This window comes from Pinus tabuliformis, chromosome 5_1 (genome assembly GCF_031772625.1).
Source record: "Pinus tabuliformis cultivar Carrire ecotype Pingquan chromosome 5_1, CPIR1, whole genome shotgun sequence".
NCBI lineage: Eukaryota > Viridiplantae > Streptophyta > Pinopsida > Pinales > Pinaceae > Pinus > Pinus tabuliformis.
In genome coordinates, this window is record NC_142305.1 from 57,554,616 (window position 1) to 57,575,322 (window position 20,707).

Sequence of the window (20,707 nt, forward strand, 5' to 3'; positions counted from 1 at the left end):
CTACACCTCCGGTCAACGAGGGTCAAGCCACGGTCAACAAAGGCAGCTTAAACGGTGTTGCGTAAGCTGTTGGGTCACGTCAATGCAACTGGTGATTTGTCCGTGTTACGCAGGTTGTGGGAGACATAATCCAACTCTGGATTCAATTCCCATGACGACCAAAACCTCCAGCTCATCCACAAGGCTCATGACGTGTTTCTGAACCTTTATTACGCATGACAGATTAGTTAATTTTCAGTTTCTAGCTTTACGCATTAGGTAATCGTTTAGATGCCTATAAAAGCTAGCATCTGCGTACGCTTAATGTTACTTTTTAGTTGCTGTGTTTTATGAACTTGTTATAATTTTAGTACATTTCAAGACTCTGTTTTGATAGTGCTGTTCTAGCACTCTTGACTGTAATTTTCTGCATATGGAGTAATAGAAGACAGTGCTGTTATGACGTTTTCAAATCCTTGAGTCTTCTTTGGGTTTTATGGATGGAGGGCCCCCGTCCATGACAACCCTTGTATAGTATTTTATGTTCATATTCTTGCTATTTCCTTATTTTCCATTCATCATTTCTTTTTCTTTGAATCATGTACAGCTTGATTTACTTCCATTGTCATTTCATTTGCAGCCTTTACTTTGACTGATCAGATTTGTTTTTCTACAGGTTTTTTGACTCGGGATTGTGTGTGTGTTTGTGTATTTGCTTTATATCTAGTGGTAGTTTCAGTTGTCTTATTCATAGTGCTACCTTTTACTCTGTTTTCTAGTTTAGCTTTTAGTTTAGTTTCTCAAGTTGTATGCTAACTGATTAATGGTCTCTTTATCATAAACTGTTTATCTTTAAGAGAGCAGAATACTAATGAATTACAGCTTGCTTTGAAGTAGTCTTGGCTTATATCACTAACTCTTTTTTCCACTTGTTACACATAACCATGTATGTTGGAAGCAAAATGATGGAGAAAGGCATAGTGGTGTTATAATTTGTCATTTAGAGCTTTATCATTTCTTATACTTATCTTTAGCTACTTCCTAATCGTGTTTTACACAGTACTATGTGTTAGAAGCAGAGAGTTAGGAAGAGATAAACATTATCATTGGTTTTTGAAGTGATTTTCTTATCTTTTTATTTGCAGCAACATGAGTAGTGACTAATGCCATTAGAAAGTGGTTCTTTGCTTTCAGCTCATTTCAAGTTATTTATTTCTTTCAAGCTTTTCCTTTTCAGCAAGTAGTTAGAAACCACCAATCACACACCCTCACTCATCTAGAATTCACCTTACACACACTATCACTCATCTGTTTATAAAATCATCACTCCATCTTAGGAAGATAAATTAACCACAAACAGCACCCAAAACGACAAAAAGCTCTAAGAGGTTGCTTAAGTACATATAGTACACCTTCACTTCATCAGCTTACGAGCCCCGGGTTGACAATTAATGACATCAATTTAGGAACACTAAATTGACTAAACACAGACAACTGCGGTGGATAATGACATCATACATAAAAGAACTTCCCACATATTTCCTTCCCTGTTGGGTATTTTGATGGGGCAAAACATGGAGGAACACGTGGATGTGGGGTTTGGATTCACATCAACCATGAACGACGATATAAGATCCATTGGTCTGGGGTGAGGGCACCAATATGAGAGTTGAAACCATTGCACTATAGGGGTTATTGTGGTTTGCCAGATTCTTGGGCATGCCAAGCCTCCAAATCTATGGGGACTCACAAGCACTAATCAATCATGTGCTAGAATTATCCTATATTTCCCATCCACATTTACAGAGTTGGCTCATGAACATTGATTACCTTAAAAGATCCTTTCAAAACACATCTTTTCAGCATATCATTCGTGAATTCAACACTATTGCAGATGACATGTCAAAGCCGGGCATCTCGAACTTGGAGGGCTGCGTGCATATCACACTAGGCATGGGCGATTCCACCATGGAAGTTGGGCCTATGCCACTTCCTAGTTGAGGTCTTCTGGTCGCACATACACAATCTAGACTTTGTGGACATTGTGCTTGCTTATGGTTTTTGTTCTTATGATTATCAGTTTACTTACCCATGCGCGGTCATAAGTACTTCTAATTTTGGCTTGGCTTAATTGGCTGAAGGACTTAGTGTTTTATTGATTTGCATCGACCCTGGAGGCTTGCTCCTCCCATGTTAGATCATGAGGCATGACTACATGAGGCATTTTCATATTGATGTAGTGACTTGTTTTGATGGTTATATCTATTATACATTTGCCTACTTACATTTAGATGCATATGGTCTTTAGTTGATGGACTATGTTGAAGACTATATCTTGATATCATGTACTCGTTTTTAAATTACTAATAATAAGAAGGAAAAAGGAAATGGACATTTTCATATATGTTAATCATTGTTAAAGTATTTAATAGGTGTCTTATATACAACCCCCCCTCTCTCTTTAATGGACTACAACATAATTTGTATAATAAATTTATTACTATGCATAATTTCGTTGGTCAAATTTAACTATTTTAATATAATATTAGTTATTTTTTTATTAATCTTAATTGATTTTAAAAATATTATTAAAGTTATAAAATTTCTGTATTTAGGATTCTGTGATCCATAATGAATTAAGCAAAGTCTTTCGATAGAAATTCCATCAGAGAAATTTTTCGCTGCATTTCCAACCAAAGTGTGGTTCATCATCAAGATGAGATGAAGAGCTAGACCATGGCAAAGGCTTAAATAGAGAGCAATGTAAATACATAATTTCAAGTAAAGACTATATTTGATTTCTAATTTCTATTAAATTAAATATTATATATAAATAATTTATTTTTAGTTGTTTGATTAGTTTTTGAAAAAAGTATGGTGGCCGATTATTTAATTATAACACATAATTTTATATTTAATATTTATTTAATTTATTAATTTTTGCTCCTGATTTGGTGATGACACATAATTTTGTATTTTATATTTATTTAATTTATTAACCCGTAAATTAAATATTATATATAAATAATTGGTTAAATCAATGATTTTTAATTGTTTAATTGGCTTTCAAAAAAATTGGTATGGACCATCGTCTGGTTACAACCCATATTTTTATATTTATTTAATCTATTATTGTTTACTCATAATTTGTCATGGTACATACTTTTGTATTTTATATTTATTTAATTTATTGATTCTTATTTGTTAAATAATTGTTCATAAATTATTTGATTTTGTTTACGTTGTATTTTATTTATTTATATATATAAATTAGAAAGCAAGTGTGGAGCAATTACTACTTTAATATTAAAGACCAAAAACAAGCAATTTCCATGGGATGATGATGCTACGATCGCATTGATTCAACTGTAATTTCTCTCTCCCCTAAAGAGCCTTGTACGTGTTGAAGCTTCAGGTTTTCTTTCCGCTAAAGAACCTTATACGTGTTGATGCTTCAGTCTGAGTACCTGTGATAAGCTCATTCCATTGTTTATTCTCTGCATTTCAGGCGGTGGAGATCGTCTCAAATTGCCTCTATAAACATGACCTAAGAAGTCATAACCTGAGTCATTCAAATTGTTTTTTAACTCTGTAAATGAGTTTCTGTCTGTACTACAAGCCACCAAAAGAGTGAACTGCGAGATCGTAGGGAAGATAAATACTGTTCATCCAATAGATGGCTAATGCGTTGGCTATTACACACTGTAAATTTTCCCCTCACTGTTTTCAGGGCTCAATATCATCCTTGCTCATCCCCGATCCCAAGCTCAGCGGCAGACACAGCGTATTTGAGAGGTGCCTATGGTCATCTGTAAGCAGTAATAGTACTATTGCAGGGTCGCCTGCACAGCAGGTGAATTGGAAGTGGAGGGCACCAGGAAGGAATCTCAATCTCAGGCACCAAGGCCACATGGGCATGGGAGTTAAGGCCGAAGCTGTGGAAGTTGGTGGGTATGGTGGTACAGGGGAAGGGGGCTCTGGAGGTGGAGGACCCCATGGCAATGGTAATGGTGGTGAAGGAGGATATGATGGAAAAATGAATAATAATGACAATGGTGGTTTTCTTTCGTGGTAAGTGTGTGTGTCTATATATATCTTCTTTCATGGTAAGTATACAGTTTATATATATATATATATATACACACTAAGTGAAATTGTTCTATTACTTGTGTAGGTATTTGATGCTGCTGGAGAAATATCCTGTTACAACAAAGGCCGTGACATCTGCGTTGCTCACATTTTTTGGTGATTTATTTTGCCAGGTGAGTTTCACATGTCTACTGTTTATGCAGTTATTCAGTTACGTATTTTAAGAAGTTACATTGAAGTTCTCTAATGGTCTCAGTTGTGTACTGTACTTATTTCGTATTTGGAATGTTTATCAGCATTATTAATATTGGTAGCCGTACATTAGGGTTTTGATTGAGAAGATTGCACACTGTTTCCTAGTTTGTAGACTTGATGTGGACCAAATATGGTGAGGTCTGGTTTAAGCCAGAGTAATACCCTTAGTTTCAAGATAAAGGCTTCATGAAATATGCAGACAAGTTCAGACAATTGAGAAGTTATGATTGCCCCTGAGTCCTGACAGATATTTTAAGTTAACTTCTGACTCAGAAGTGATGTAGCTCCTCGAAGTCTTTTTAATTGGATTTATTCATAATCTCATAAAACTTTTGTAGAACTTGACCTAGCTCTGCCATTGCTATTTACGTTGTGGGCTCCTGCCTTACAAGTTTACAGTATTAAACTCTTTCATGTACAGTACTTCTCCAAAGTAGTTTGTAGGAAAGAATTCAAACGAGATTACTAGCTTTCTAAAGTTAAATCATCCTTTTTATGTGGGGACCATAAAGCTCCGCTTCATGTACAACGAAGACAAACTGGGTACAAAGAATGTGTAAACTCCTTTTGATGTACAATGGGGACAAGCCGGGTACAAAGAATTGGTAAACACGGTCCTTTCTCTGCATTGCTCTCTGCATCAATGCAGTATTTTATTGGGTGGGGCATGTCTGCCGGGATTTGAACTCGAGTCATTGTGGTGACAAGTGCTATAGTTTTAAAAACTGGCTGGTCTGAACCGGAAATCGGTCAAACTTGCTCGTCAGGGTAACGAACTGGTAGAAAAACACGGTTGGAGGGCAGATTTGTACCGGTTAGGTACCAAACCAATCGGTTCCAACTCTCACCGGCCCGATTAGATCTCACATGCATGGTGGAGTCCAAGACCCTCGATGGTGGGTTTTCAGGTGGTTTTAGAAGAAACTAGGGGTTGTTTTCCTCCCAAAACATTGCCCCTTGGCCATAAAACCAACCCCCCCACCCTCCTCCCTTCCTAAACCCTAAACCTAAACACAAATACTAGCTCAACCCTAATAATGTTGGCAATCAATGGTAATGTTTAAGTTCACAAAAACTTTTAACATTACCATTAATTGTTTCAGGATGTTTGAAAGTGGTTCCAACCTCATTGGATTTCACTAGGAGAAAGTGGAATTTTGGATCTCACTCAAAATCCACCATACTTAACAGTTTTCAAGATTTCAAGGTTTGATGGATTGCAATGTTTTCACTTGATTTTGTCATGTGTGAGGGTATTGATCCAGGTGGATATTGGTGGCCACCTGCCAAGTCCACCTGGACCCCCACCATTGTCTTTCTCAGCATTTTCAGTTTCCTTAATTGTAGCACAACTTACTATTTTTAGCAGTTTTTCGGGTCCTGAACTTCCGGAGCCGTTTTGAGGCCCGTTCCAACAATGATAGTGCTCGGATAGATCTTTCTAATGAGCTATTGTACGCGTCAAACGGAGATCATATGCCAAAGTTACGACCCCGGGAAGTTGATGTACCAACTTACCCCCAAACGGGGCCCACAGTTTGGCGTTTCATCTCCTAGGGTTAGGTTTTGGAATGTTAAGGGTTTTTCCATTGTTTCTCAACAATAAATAGGCTTTCGAGCCTCATTGTAACACAGTTCAGAGGCATGTAGCCATCACATCTCTTCTCAGAGATAAGCTACCATCGCCCCAGCTAGTTTATTTCCATTTCTGTTTGTAAGCATATTTCAGTATTTTCCATTAATGAAATGAAGTATTATTTCCGCTGCATCTTTGTGTATATGGTTATCTCTGTAATTTGTTGCGTTCCTGTTTAAATCCGGATCAGTGGTATCAGAGCGGTCTGCTTTTTCTCTGTTTTTCTTTGCATGTCCCCAACAAGGTCGGGATATAAGGAGTTAGGGTTTGAACTGGTTGAACCTTTGCAAGACCAACCTCGCAAATCCCGACGGCCTCCCATGGCGGACGAGAAGAAAGACGAGGGGGCAGGAGATCCCTTCAAAATCTTGCTCGAAGAAGCGCTCGAGTGACAACGGAACGCGATGATGGACAACTTTGCGCAGATCCTTCAGCGGCTACCCAGAAGCGGCGCATCGGCTTCCAGCAGCTCCTCTGGAAACGCCACACCCTTTAAGGTACAAGTTAATTTTGAAATCCCCATATTCGAGGGTCAGATAGACGCCGATGCCGTAGATAAATGGTTAAATCTGCTAGAGGGTTATTTTTCTGTTCATGAATTTTCGAGTCGGGAAAAGATTGTTTTTGCTCTTCTCAAAGCAGCCCCCCACGTCAAGGACTGGTGGGAAACCTACTGCGAGCAGAAGGATGAAAGTACTGGCTCACTATTTTCAGCCGCACCCACCTGGGATTCGTTCCGGGATGCCATCAAGGAGCAGTACTACCCTGTAGGAAGCTATGAGGATGAATACATAAAGTGGACCACGCTGCGGCAGGGAAGGGACCAAGACGTGCCGGAGTTCACCAATCTTTTCCATACCCTTCGCACAAAGTTGGGTATCAAGGATTCGGAGCAACATTTGATACTCAAATACCGTGGCTGCCTGCACAAGTACATCCAGGAAGAAATATAGTTCCTAAACATCCCCTCGCTCGGCGCAGCATACCGGTATGCCGTCAAGGTCGAGCAGAAGTTTAAACAAAAGAAGCGAGACTTTGGATCTGCGAATCCAAAGCAGGGGAAAGGTGCCCCTAAACCACAGAACAAAGGACAAAGCCAAGGCGGGACAGCCCAAGACAACCAGCCGAAGCTGCAAGCAAAGAGCAACGCCGCGAAGCCGAGAAAGGACACTGGAAAATGGTGCGAGTTCCATAAGAGCTCCACTCACAACACAAGTGAGTGTCAGGCCAAGCAGTCACTGGTGGCTGAGCTAAAGGTTTCAGAATCAGATGCATGTTCCGACTCTGAGTCAGAACCCGACAAGGGGTATGAAAAAGGGAAGCAGATCATTGATGCGGATCCCAGCGCCACTGTTGCTACCGCAAAGATCCAGAAAAATGAACCCGAAGATCCAGAGGAGGAGGAGCGTCTCTTCCACTCCCAGATGTGGGTAAAGGGCTCCCCGATACAGTTCATTGTTGATAGCGGGAGTCAAAAGAACTTCATTTCGGCAGAGGTCGTGAAGCGGTTGGGCTTACCAACCACAGCACATCCACAACCATACACCATTGGGTGGCTTCACCAAGGGCGAGATCTTCGCGTAAGCCAGCAGTGTCGCCTTCCATACAACATCAAGCCCTTCACGGATGAGGTATTGTGTGACATTGCTCCCCTTGAAGTTTGTGATGTATTACTAGGACAACCATACTTGTGGAAGCGACATGCTGTGTATGAATCAAGGCCCCGTGCTGTTATTATTACATTGGGAAATAAGTTGTTCAGGATACCAGAGGTAGCACCACCTGCCGCCATCTCTTTGATTACTGCAAAACAATGCAGTAAGATCATTTCCAAAACCAGGAAATTTGTTTTCCTGATGATACGCCCTCAAGGGAAGAAGAAGACAGTGGCCGCGGCCTCCAAACGGGGTCCCTCTGCACGGCAGCTACAGATGGACAAGATTGTGGAGGAGTATGAAGACATCTTCACCTCCCCGGTAGGGGTTCCTCTGCACTGTCAAGTCAAGCACTCCATCGATCTGACCCCAGGTGCGCCGCTACCCAATGGACCAATTTATCGGCGCTCCGTTCTGGAGAACAATGAAATCAAGAGGCAGATTCAGGAGCTCCTGCAGAAAGGTCACATCCGTCCGATTTCTTCGCCCTGTGGGAGCCCGATAGTGTTGGTACAGAAGAAGGATGGGACGTGGAGACTCTGTATTGACTATCGGGCGCTGAACAAGATCACTGTTCGTAATAGGTACCCGATCCCGCGGATTGATGACCTCCTAGACCAACTAAAGGGGGCGAAATATTTCAGCAAGATCGATATGAAGTCAGGATATCACCAGGTACCAATTGAACCCTCAGATGTGTGGAAGACTGCCTTCAAATCCAAGGAGGGCCTCTTCGAATGGTTGGTCATGCCTTTCGGATTGACGAATGCTCCTGCAACCTTTATGAGGCTAATGGATGACATCTTGCGGCCATTCACCAACTCCTTTGTAGTAGTATACTTGGATGACATTCTGATCTTCAGCCAGAGTTGGGAAGAGCACCTCCACCACATCCGACAGGTTCTCCAAACACTGCGGCAACACAAGCTATGTGCCAATTTGGAGAAATGCACTTTTGGCATGACCGAGGTTCAGTATCTGGGATACATCATTGATGAACAGGGGGTGCATGTCGATCCAGCCAAGGTCCAAGTCATTCGGGATTGGCCCTCTCCAACCACTCTAACAGAGCTCCGCAGCTTTCTAGGTCTTGCCAACTTCTACCGCAGGTTTGTGTTGGGATTTTCTCATATTTCTTGGCCCTTGAGTCAAGTCACCAAGGGCGGGGCGAAAGCAAAATTCTTTTGGTCTGAATCTCAACAGAAGGCATTCAGGGAGTTGAAGGATCGCCTCTGCACGGCACCAGTGCTCGCGTTACCAGATTTACAACAACCATTTGAGGTCGAGACAGATGCCTCTGACTATGCTATTGGGGCAGTCCTTACTCAACATGGACATCCAGTGGCATATCACAGTGAAACACTTTCAGACACAGTCCGGAAGTACCCCACTTATGATAAAGAGATGTATTCCATTGTACAGGCCTGCCGACAATGGAAACATTACATTTTGGGGAAGGAAACGGTCATCCACACAGACCACCGACCTCTGTAGTTCATACAGACCCAAGGGAAATTGCAGAATGATCGCCATCAGAAGTGGTCTACATACCTGCAACAGTTTCACTTGAATATCAAGTATAAAAAGGGCAGCACCAATAATGTTGCAGATTGCCTCAGTCGACCACCGATCATGGCGCTAACCACCGTGCTCAACTCTTGCGGGCACGAGACTTCTGATTGGCCACTCCTCTACAAAAGCGACCCAGAATTCGGCCACACATACCAGACACTCTTGGAGGGTCGGCAGGTTGCAGATTTTCACCTCCAGGATGCCCTATTATGCCACCTCGGACACCTTTGTGTTCCTTCAAGCGAGCGTGCCAAGATGATTTGGGAAGCACACTACAGTCGGGCTGCTGGGCATTTCGGGGTCGAGAAAACAGTGGCAGTACTGCAAAACTATTTTTATTGGCCGAATCTTCGACAGGATGTTGGGAAGTACATCCGATCATGTACTGCCTGTGTCATTGCCAAACCGACCATTAAGAAGCAAGGCCTCTATACCCCATTGCCTACCCCTAGTCGACCTTGGGAATCCATCTCCATGGATTACATGTCAGGCCTTCCTTCCACTAAGCATGGAAATGACTGTGTTTTTGTGGTCGTCGACAGGTTCTCAAAGATGGCCATTATGATGGCCTGCAAGAAGAATATCACAGCAGAAGCCACTGCTAAACTCTTCTTTGAACGAGTGTGGGTGCACTTTGGGATCCCACAGTCTATCATCTCAGATCGGGACAGTCGGTTTCTCAGCACCTTTTGGTCCAGTCTCTGGTCAATGCTGGACACCAAACTCACGAAGTCCACAGCCTTCCATCCTCAAACTGATGGCCAGCCAGAGGTTGTCAATAGGATGATTGTGCACATTATGCGCATGTATAACTCAAAGCATCCACGCACATGGGACGAGAGCCTCCCCTACGTTCAGCACAGCTACAATCGAGCTCTTCACAGCTCCACTGGCCATAGCCCTTTTCAGGTGGGTTTGGGATTCCAGCCACTATGCCCCATTGATGTGGCCATGCCACTTGCAGCTACTCACATGAATTCAGCTCATGTCCAGTCCGAAACAGATAAGGCCACCAGCTTCATTGAGCGCATCCAACATATTCGCCAGCAGGTCCATGACATTCTTGAGAAATCAAATGCCAAGTACAAGCAGCGACATGATCAACATCGGGTGCTACACAAGTTTCAGGTGGGCGACAAAGTCTGGTTGCATTTGCAAAATGAACGTCTTACTGGAGCCTATCGGAAATTGAGACCACTCCGATATGGTCCTTACACCATTACTAACGCTATCGGAGACAATGCATTTGAGCTCAGCATTCCCCCATTCCTTGGCCTGCACCCAGTATTCAATGTGGACCGCCTTCGGCCATACTTTCCACCATTGCTAGACACATCCGACATTGCAGAACAGCTCAAACCCACAGAATTAAATCCAGATTGCATGGAACAAGCTGCAACTGATCTGATCATGGACACACAGATCAAGAACACTCGCCAACAGAATATCCAACTGTATCGAGTTGTCAAAGCGGGCCAACTCCTTCAGCAGGGCAAGTGGCTCACCAGGGAACAAGTTCAGCAGAAGTTTCCTCATCTCATGGAGGAGCTCAACGCAATGGGGACCATTGCTTCCTAAGGGGGGAGGAATGATCCAGGTGGATATTGGTGGCCACCTGCCAAGTCCACCTGGACCCCCACCATTGTCTTTCTCAGCATTTTCAGTTTCCTTAATTGTAGCACAACTTACTATTTTTAGCAGTTTTTCGGGTCCTGAACTTCCGGAGCCGTTTTGAGGCCCTAAACGACGTTTTTTGGGGAATCTGGAGGCAACACGAGTCCATGGAATGGACTAGTGTTGCCCGTTCCAACAATGATAGTGCTCGGATAGATCTTTCTAATGAGCTATTGTACTCGTCAAACGGAGATCATATGCCAAAGTTACGACCCCGGGAAGTTGATGTACCAACTTACCCCCAAACGGGGCCCACAGTTTGGCGTTTCATCTCCTAGGGTTAGGTTTTGGAATGTTAAGGGTTTTTCCATTGTTTCTCAACAATAAATAGGCCTTCGAGCCTCATTGTAACACAGTTCAGAGGCATGTAGCCATCACATCTCTTCTCAGAGATAAGCTACTATCGCCCCATCTAGTTTATTTCCATTTCTGTTTGTAAGCATATTTCAGTATTTTCCATTAATGAAATGAAGTATTATTTCCGCTGCATCTTTGTGTATATGGTTATCTCTGTAATTTGTTGCGTTCCTGTTTAAATCCGGATCAGGTATGGGATTGACATTTGATCTACAACATGAAGTCCTTTATGTACCTTGATGTTGGTGGTATTTGATTGTTGAACTCCCTTGTTGTTGGTGGTATTAAATGTTGAACTCTTCTACCATGGCCTTAACAAAAATGCACCCTTCATTCAAAGCAAAATAATTGGTTAGGCATGCTAAGCTTTTTCTACCATATTATAAGGTTGAGAAGATGAACCCTTCACTCAAACCAGAATCATTGGTTAGGCATGATAATCTTGTTGATGATCCAAAATCAAGATGTGTGAGGGTATGGGATTGACATTTGGTTGGTAGTTTACGTTAAAATCACTAGACTAGCTTTATAGTTGGATGATTGCTCGTTTTATGAAGATACCATGAAGGATTCTCAGCGCTGTAAAGTATACGCTAGATTTCAAATGTGATTTTGCGTTAATTGATAGTTCGAAGTTGCATGGTGAAAATGAAGCAAAGGAATTCATTCTTCACTAATTGTGGAATTATTTGAGTGCTTACATTAGATTTTGTAGACAAAATTCCTAGTAAATTTGTATGAATGGTTGGAAGGCTCCCAAAACTGCCTTGCCATTGATTCCCACTGTTGAAGCTTGACTAGACCATTGAGAATTTGTCAAAGATCAAAGCATATGATCATGAATGGAGGTGGGTGGTAAAATTTCTAGGTTAAATAATCGTGGAAGGTTATGCATGGGAATTATTTTCCGAGCCTTAGAATTTTTCAAGAAGGCGCTGTGTGGAACATTGTTTGATGAAATCCCCATGTGGATTAAGTGTAGGAATTGACAGGGTAAGTTCCTCAGACAGAACACCAAAGGACACCGCTCACAAACAGATCACAGATCAATACACCAGTACTTTTGACGTGGTTAAAACCCTCAAAGAGGGAAACAGTCCACGGCCTGAGCCAACGCGGCCACTTCAGGCAATTTATTAATAAAAGAATGAAAATTTACATAAGCTTCTCTCATGGACGGTTAACCTACAAATGACCCTCCATGCTCTTTAAATAGAGATCATGGACCAATTGGGTGTTAAGCCACGGATCAAGTGTCGGTAATACCGAGGAGAGAATGAACTGTCGGATCACTACATATCGTGACCGTCGGATTGTAAGTTACAAAATGTACATAGTAAAGAAACACACTTTACCTAACTCTATACTAGACCAAGTTATACTTAACTATTTCCTATGTGTTGGAATATCCTAACATCCCCCCTTAAGAACAACTTGGGATAGGATTGAAGGATTTACAAATATGACACAATAGGAGAAGGAAGGAGGCACTAGAGCCTATCCCCCCTTAGTGACAACTTCCTGAACTCCAACCATAAATCGAAGTTTAGTGAACTTCGCCTCTGTGAGAGCCTTTGTAAAGATGTCTGCAACTTGATCATCTGTTGAACAATATTGCACTTCAAGAACATGGTCGTGAATGAGCTTTCTGATGAAGTGCATGTGCAGTTCAATGTGTTTGTTGCGTTGATGTTGGACTGGATCTTTGCATAATTGAATGGCACTTTTATTATCACACCAAAGTGTAGTCGGATGTTGTTGCTGAAAGCCAAACTCTGACAGAATTTGACGAAGCCACAAGGCTTCCTTACTAGCTTCTACGGCACCACGATACTCTGCTTTTGTTGAAGAAAGAGAAATGGCACCTTGTTTCTTGCAAGCCCATGTAATAGGTCCAGAACCAAGATTGAACACATAACCTGCAGTAGACTTCCGATCATCAGGGTCACCAGCCCAATCAGAATCAGTGAAACCAACCAATAGAGGAGATGCTTCGGCACTGTGATGAATCCCAAATTGAACTGTACCTCGAACATAACGAAGTATTCTTTTAGCTGCTTTCCAATGACTTTCACGTGGGTTTTGCATAAACCGAGCAACAAGGCCAACGACAAAGGAAAGGTCAGGACGAGTATGGGTTAGATACAAAAGTTTTCCTACAAGTTGACGGTATAAGGTAGCATCAACTTCAGGAGAAGTACAAGTGACTGAAAGTTTGACTCTAGACTGAAAGGGAGAAGGGGCTGGCTTACAGTCTTCCATGTGAAAATGGCGTAGAATATCACAGGCATACTTGGACTGGGAAAGGAAAATACCTTCCTTGGATTGCAAGACTTGAAGACCAAGAAAATAATGTAAGTGTCCTAAGTCTGTCATTTCAAACTTCCTTTTAAGGCTAGACTTCACATGATTTATAAGGTTGGGATCACTACCAGTCAGGATAAGATCATCAACATAAAGAACAAGAATGATAAGAGACTTGCCCACTTTCTTGGTGTAGACAGTATTGTCAGAATGACACCTAGAAAAGCCATTTTCTAAAAGAAAGTTATCCATTTTGGCATACCAAGCTCGAGGAGCTTGCTTGAGACCATAAAGGGATTTCTTAAGCCGACATACAAGGCTGGAGTCTGTTTGTATAAAGCCAATAGGTTGTTCCATATAGATTTCTTCATGCAAGTCCCCATGCAAGAAGGCGGATTTAACATCCATTTGATGGACTTCCCATTTGAAAGAGGCAGCGAGGGAAAGAACAAGACGGATAGAGTTCATTTTGGCAACAGGGGAGAAGGTTTCAGTATAGTCACTGCCTTCAACTTGTGAAAAACCCTTAGCAACAAGACGAGCTTTATGTGTATCAACTTTCCCATTTGGTCCATACTTGGTTCTGTAAACCCATTTGCATCTAACAAGTTTTCGTCCCTTTGGTAGAGGAACAAGATCCCATGTATCATTTGCCAATAATGAATGATATTCTTCATCCATAGCTGCTTCCCAATCTGGATGGCCTGAAGCTTCTGCAAAGATGTCAGGATCATAATTCACTGAAGCTTGAGCCAGTAAAGAAGAGGCTCTATCAAACTGAGAATGTGTACGTCACTGATCTGTAGGATCACCGGCAAGATCACCTGCTGCATCCCGAGTAGCACGGACCCATTTTGGAAGCTGAGGAGTTGAAGGAGGATCCTGAGAAGGTGGGGGAGGATTGTCATCCTCGCTTTCATCATCTGAAGAAGAAATATTTTCAAAAGTAGAAGAGATAGGGAGAGGTGGCACATCCGCCGAACTAGGTTCGTAGGCTGATATATTTTCAGCAAACTTTACATCTCTTCTAATGATAACATTTTTGGACTGAAGTGGAATAAGTCTATATCCTTTGACATCTTCAGAATATCCAACAAAAATACATTTTTCACTCTTAGGTTCTAAAGCTTTATGTTTCTCATCTGGAATATGGGCCCATGCTTCACTTCCAAAAACACGAAAGTGACTTACATCTGGTTTGATTGAGCTCCATGCTTCTTCTGGAGTGATATTCTTTAAAACCTTAGTAGGAGTGCGATTTATTATGTAATTTGCACAGTTGATTGCTTCTGCCCAATAATTAAGACTAAGTCCTTTAGATTGAAGCATACAATTAGCCATTTCTTTTAAGGTGTGATTCTTCCTTTCAGCTACACCATTTTGTTGTGGAGTATATGGAACAATATGTTGCATTTGAATTCCATTCTCAGTGCAAAAGTTGATGAATTTGTTGTTAACATATTCTCCGCCATTATCAGATCTTTGCTTAAGAATTTGATGTCCAGATTGTTTTTCAGCAAAGGCCTTAAAGGCCAAGAACATGTTAAATACTTCACTCTTGAGTTTTAAGAAGTATACCCAAGTGCGTCTGGAGAAATCATCAATGAAAGTTAAGAAATACTTGTAGCCAGAGAATGAAACAACTGGAAGTGGACCACATAAATCACTATGCACAAACTGTAAAGGGGCTGAGGCGTGCCAAGAGGCGCGTTTTTCAAAACTGTCCCGATGATGTTTTCCGAGTACACATCCGGAACAAACACCATCTCTACAAGATACCATTGGAAGACCTGTCACCATATTTTCTTTACATAGATTCTGAAGGGAGCGATAGTTTAAGTGACCAAATCGCTCATGCCAAAGTTTGCTCACTTCATCGTTATGAGCAACAAATACTGAGGGAAGATTTGATGACCCAAAGTTGTGAAACTTATATAACCTTGTAGAATCATCAGCAATGCCAGTAGCTAAAATCTGTCTAGGATCTCTTAGGTCCTTAATTACAACATCGTGAGGTGAAAATTCAACGATTTTACCTGCACCTAAATGAGTTATCTGATATACAGATAGAAGGTTGCAGGATAAGGTTGGAACACATAATACATCATTAAACTGACCATTGTCTATATGAACAGTTCCAGTCCCTACAACACTAAGAGATCTATCATCACCAACATATATATTTTTGGTGTTACAATCATTTAAAGAAGAAAACATGGCTTTGTTTTTGGCCATGTGATAAGAAGCTCCAGAATCAATGAGCCACTCATGAGAATGAGAAGAAGAAGATACATTTAGTGCATAGGCAGACCGAGATGCTTGACAACCACATGCAGAAAGTGCCATTCCTGAAGATGAAGTTGAAGTTGAAGAATGCTCCAAATGGATGTTATGCTTCTTCATTGCTGCTTCCAAGGCTTCCATCTTCTTAAAGCATTTGGATTCTAAGTGGCCATCTCGATTACAAAAGTTGCAATGTCTATCAGTCTTCTTCCCTTTGTTTTTATTTGTCTTATCATTTTGTTGAAATGATTTTTCATTTTGAGGCTGAAATTGCTTAGGACCCTTGTTTGGTTTAGGACCATTCCTTTTAGGATACAACTTCTTAGGATTCTTTGGATTTGGTTGCTGCTGGGCGGCTAACGCTTGCTTATAAGAGTTTCAAAGATTAAGAAGACCAAGGTGTAAGAGTTTTTTTTGTTCTCTTATTAAAGAATCACAAAAAGGATCAAAGGAAGGGGACTTGTAGTCTTGTCCTTGAGAAATGAAGGCTTCTCTTGTAGAATGGAAGGTGGAAACAAACACAGAGTAGGCTGGTCCCAACTTAGTAAGAATGGAATAGATAAGGTTACTATCTTCTTTCTTAACCTTAACACCTTCCAAGAGAAGTCTAAGGGTCTTGAACTTGGACAAAAAATCTTCAATGCAAGAAAAATTATTGGGGTCCAATGTAAGCAACTCATTTTCAAGTTGATGGGCTCTAAGTTCATTTTTTATTCCAAAAACTTTAGTAATCTGTTTCAATGCTTCATCAGGAGTATCAAGTTCTGCAATATGGAATCTAAGATCTGGATAAATAGACATCCCTATCAACCCACGTGCTTGATCTTGCCTATTTTCCCGTTTAGCTGCCTTATCTTCATCTTTCGGTTTGGTTTCTTGGCCTGAGGCTATTTTGTAGATACCTTTACTTCTAAGTAAATCCACAATGTAGGACCACCATTGGAAGTAGTTGGTGGTGTCAAGAATAACTTGGCATGGACTTTCCATTTTAATAGAAACTGAAGCTATACATGCTGAAAGTAAGTGTTGCAATGGAAAAATCTCAAAAAATTAGGCTGTTTAAAAAAAACGGTTCTGAAAACGGCTTCCGAATGAAGAAGTTATGGCTTTTTGAATAAAAAATTAGGCTGTTTAAAAAAAAAACGGTTCTGAAAACGGCTTCCGGATGAAGAAGTTATGGCTTTTTGAAGAAAATTTGATGAAGATGCCGACGAAGTGCGGGAATTTGTGGAAATGAAAAATCCGCCCCCACAAAAAGGAGACTTGAACTCAAGACCTCTACTCTCATAAATTAGCTTTGGACCAAGTGAGCTATATAAAAAGTTTGAGAGAGAGAGGGGGGTTTGAAGCTTTGGTTTGCGTGCTTACTTTGAGAAAGCTCTTTTTCCCTACAAAACAAAAAACAAAAAACCCAACACGGACATACAAAAAAACGAACCTTGCGGCTCGAAGTTAGCTTTAGCCGGAAACTGAATATTTTTCTCAATGTTTCTGATTTTCCGAGATTACATTAAGGCGCAACGGAAAAGAGCATACACATGAGAAAAATCATTCCTTTTTGTTTCTGATTTGTCCAGATCGCACGGAGTCGCGGGGCAAAGAGCATACGCAGAAATGAAAGGTATAGATCCGTTAATTAAAAAGGCTAAATAAACCGAAACCGAAATAAACAGAGAGAAAATAACTGTAAACTGCAAATAAACAATGTATACCTTTAGATCTTAAAAATGACGTAGCTAGGGCTACTGGAAACCTTTTTGCATGAAACGAAAGGGGTTCCTCACTGGAACAGATGCTCCCAACACAATAGAGCAGTCCTCTCGGCCCGAAAGTAGTCAGAAACAGTAGATCTAGGAAACGACGGTCGAATGCAGTTCTACCGGCTTCAGATTTGGATCACCAACAGACGCTGCCCTCAAATAGCTTTAGTACCATGTAGGAATTTACAGGGTAAGTTCCTCAGACAGAACACCAAAGGACACTGCTCACAAACAGATCATAGATCAGTACACCAGTACTTTTGACGTGGTTAAAACCCTCAAAGAGGGAAACAGTTCATGGCTTGAGCCAACGCGGCCACTTCAGACAATTTATTAATAAAAAATGAAAATTTACATGAGCTTCTCTCATGGACGGTTAACCTACAAATGACCCTCCATGCTCTTTAAATAGAGATCATGGACCAATCGGGTGTTAAGCCACGGATCAAGTGTCGGTAATACCGAGGAGAGAATGAACCGTCAGATCACTACATATCGTGACCGTCTAATTGTAAGTTACAAAATGTACATAGTAAAGAAACACACTTTACCTAACTCTATACTAGACCAAGTTATACTTAACTATTTCCTATGTGTTGGAATATCCTAACATTAAGACGCTGACCATGGAATGGGGTATGTTGCTGAACCTTATTAAGATGGAAGTGTAAGCCCTATGTTAATGTTGAAGATTCAAACTACTTAAAAATTTGCTATGGCAGATGTAGAGAATCTTGAAAGCCAATGATGGATCTGACACCAAAAGTGCACAAAAGTTGTTGATAGCTAGTGGTGGGTGAAGATGAGAAAGATCTTCACTAGCAAAGACTCCCTCATGAGAAGATATAACCATCAAATGTATCTAGAGTGTGGTCAATCTAGAGGATGATAAAAATGTAGAAAGGAGCTTTGGTCATCGATCTCAACATGGAGGTTCAAAAAAATGTGTTGACGAGGAGAATAAAAAGAGTTGGAGGGTGTAATGTCCCCAACGGATCAATTGGCCCAAGGGACAAAGTGGCCCTTTGATTTCCATAGGCTATAGGGAAAACCCCAAAATACCCAATGTTTGGGCAACGAAGGGCAAGTTTTGGGGCAACTGGGGCAAAAAAGCCCAAAGTTGGGGTTTGTTGTGAACCCCATTCAATTAATTAAGGAGAAAAATATCCCCTCAAGGAAATTTGTAAGTACAAGAGGATTATATTCATTTGAGGCATCATTGGATTAGATTGCTTGTCTTTCTTTTTCTTTGAGCCTGAGTCTTTGAGTGTCTTACGACCCCATTTTAGCCTTCGACTAGTTTTAGTGGAGGTGATCTGTTAATTTTAGATAACAATGGTATGTTCTATGCTTTAGCACAATTCACTTCAATGTTCCTTATCCGCCCAATTACAATTTCCAATTATATCCAGTAGCAATCACATTAACTTAATCACATTGACAGTAAATGCAGATAGAAAATAAAAACAAGTGTAGAAGACAAGCCAAGACAAGAGGACACATGATTTGGCGGATGTTAGGGAAAAACCCCAATGTGGGGAAAACCCTTTAATCAAATCTTCTTATTATTATTCAATAGTTCAACAGAGAGAGAGAGTACATAGATCAAATTCACTTGCCCAATACATAGTCAAAACAACCCTGTCAAAGTTAGTAGTCAACAATAGTCAACTGCAGCCCTAACCAGAAAGTCAACGCTGGTCAAATTAGAACCAAAACATCGTCCAAGCAACTCGGTCAACAACAATCCAATTCGACTTTCAAGGAGAGTCAAAGTCAACCCAAAACAGTTCGGTCAAACTCAGTCAAAGGAGAGAGAAATACTGCTGTAATTTTCTGTGGTCAAATTTGAAGTCAATGCAAATATCAACGCCTGTCAAACTGCTCAAAACACCTCAGTTTTTGTGCCCAACAACTCGACCTAGGAAAATTGGAAGTCTACCCTGAAAACTGAAGTCAAAGATGGTCAAAGGAGCCTTGGTCAACTTTGGTCGCTTCTTTGAAATTTCGGCCTCCTGCCACATGTGCGAAGAAGAGAGAGAGGATGCCCAAGCTGTACTAACCAATCAAGAGAAGAGAGAGAGATGACTGATGTGATGAGTGATGTCCAAATGAGGAGAGAGGTCACTCCTATTTATACAATTCGTTGAGGGTGAGGAGACACATCCATTGGGCTTCTTGAGCCTACATTTGACTGAGGCCAACCTTGACAATTGTGGATGAGAGAGAATAAATTCAAAATTCCACTTTTTCTTGTCAGAATGAGATGATCTTTATAACAAAATTGGATCCCTGGAAAAGAGGAATTCAATGCAATAACCATCTCCATCATATGAGCTGTCCTAAGGTGGAATTTGGCCCTAATTGCCAATTTTAACACGATCCCACCATACCTAGTCACTTTTCTTTGTTCTGGCCATAGGGAATCAAATATCTAAAGAAATAGCGGAGACTTTGTGGAAATTCCAAGGCAACTCGTTTAAATTCTTAAAGGTTTGCGAGTTTGTTTGAGACAAACAGGAATGAATCTCCTAATCTTCTGAGGCAGGCCGAAACATTTATGAGATTGGGACGAGGGTTTTTGCGATTTGAGGCTAAGACATGCGAATCCGTTCTGAGGCATAGCAAAGGCAAACCTTCTAAAGCAGAACGAAGTGCCCTATGCGGTCTTCTCATTGAAATTCATATAGGTGGACTCTTCTAAGGAAGGTCGAAATATTTTTGAGGTTGGACGAGGGTTTCTGAACTATTTCTAGCCCACTTGAGGTCATTTGAGAGGGCTAGTTGTAGTTTTTTATAGATCCACGACCATATTGAGACTAGTCCAAGCCCTATGGTAGATACGGTTGGGTTTCTAAGCTCTCGCAGAGGATTAATTCCTCTCTGCTAGACTTGAAGCTTTAAGGAGAAGTCGTGCTCCTAAAGTAGAGTTTAGAAGGCATCTTGAATCAGTCAAAGGGGGTTTGAAAGTATTCAAGGTTTGATCATTGCCTAAACAGTCCAACTACCAAATCAAAGCATCAACTCGACTTATAAGACAAGTGGGAAATATCTGTTTATAACATAAACTCTGTTGGACTTGGATCATATTACTAGAATTGTTGTTAAATTGCTTTATGATACTGAATGCAATGTTATATTGC

General features: G+C 41.1%; 1 protein-coding gene across 4 annotated transcripts in view; it reads left to right on the plus strand.

Moving 5' to 3' along the window:
- Window positions 1–3,243: 3,243 nt before the first annotated feature.
- LOC149163435 (Peroxisomal membrane 22 kDa (Mpv17/PMP22) family protein) overlaps window positions 3,244–20,707 on the plus strand; it is a 152,309-nt gene continuing 134,845 nt past the window's right edge. Inside the window, exons 1-3 of one of the 4 annotated variants that reach the window (XM_089431710.1) lie at window positions 3,244–3,347; window positions 3,488–4,050; window positions 4,154–4,241. In XM_089431710.1, coding sequence (XP_089287836.1) covers window positions 3,656–4,050; window positions 4,154–4,241 — 483 coding nt within the window. In that variant the 5' untranslated portion in view covers window positions 3,244–3,347; window positions 3,488–3,655. Of the gene's footprint in view, window positions 4,051–4,153; window positions 4,242–20,707 lie in introns of all 4 variants that reach the window. The other 3 variants (XM_089431711.1, XM_089431712.1, XM_089431709.1) reach the window with 3 other exon arrangements.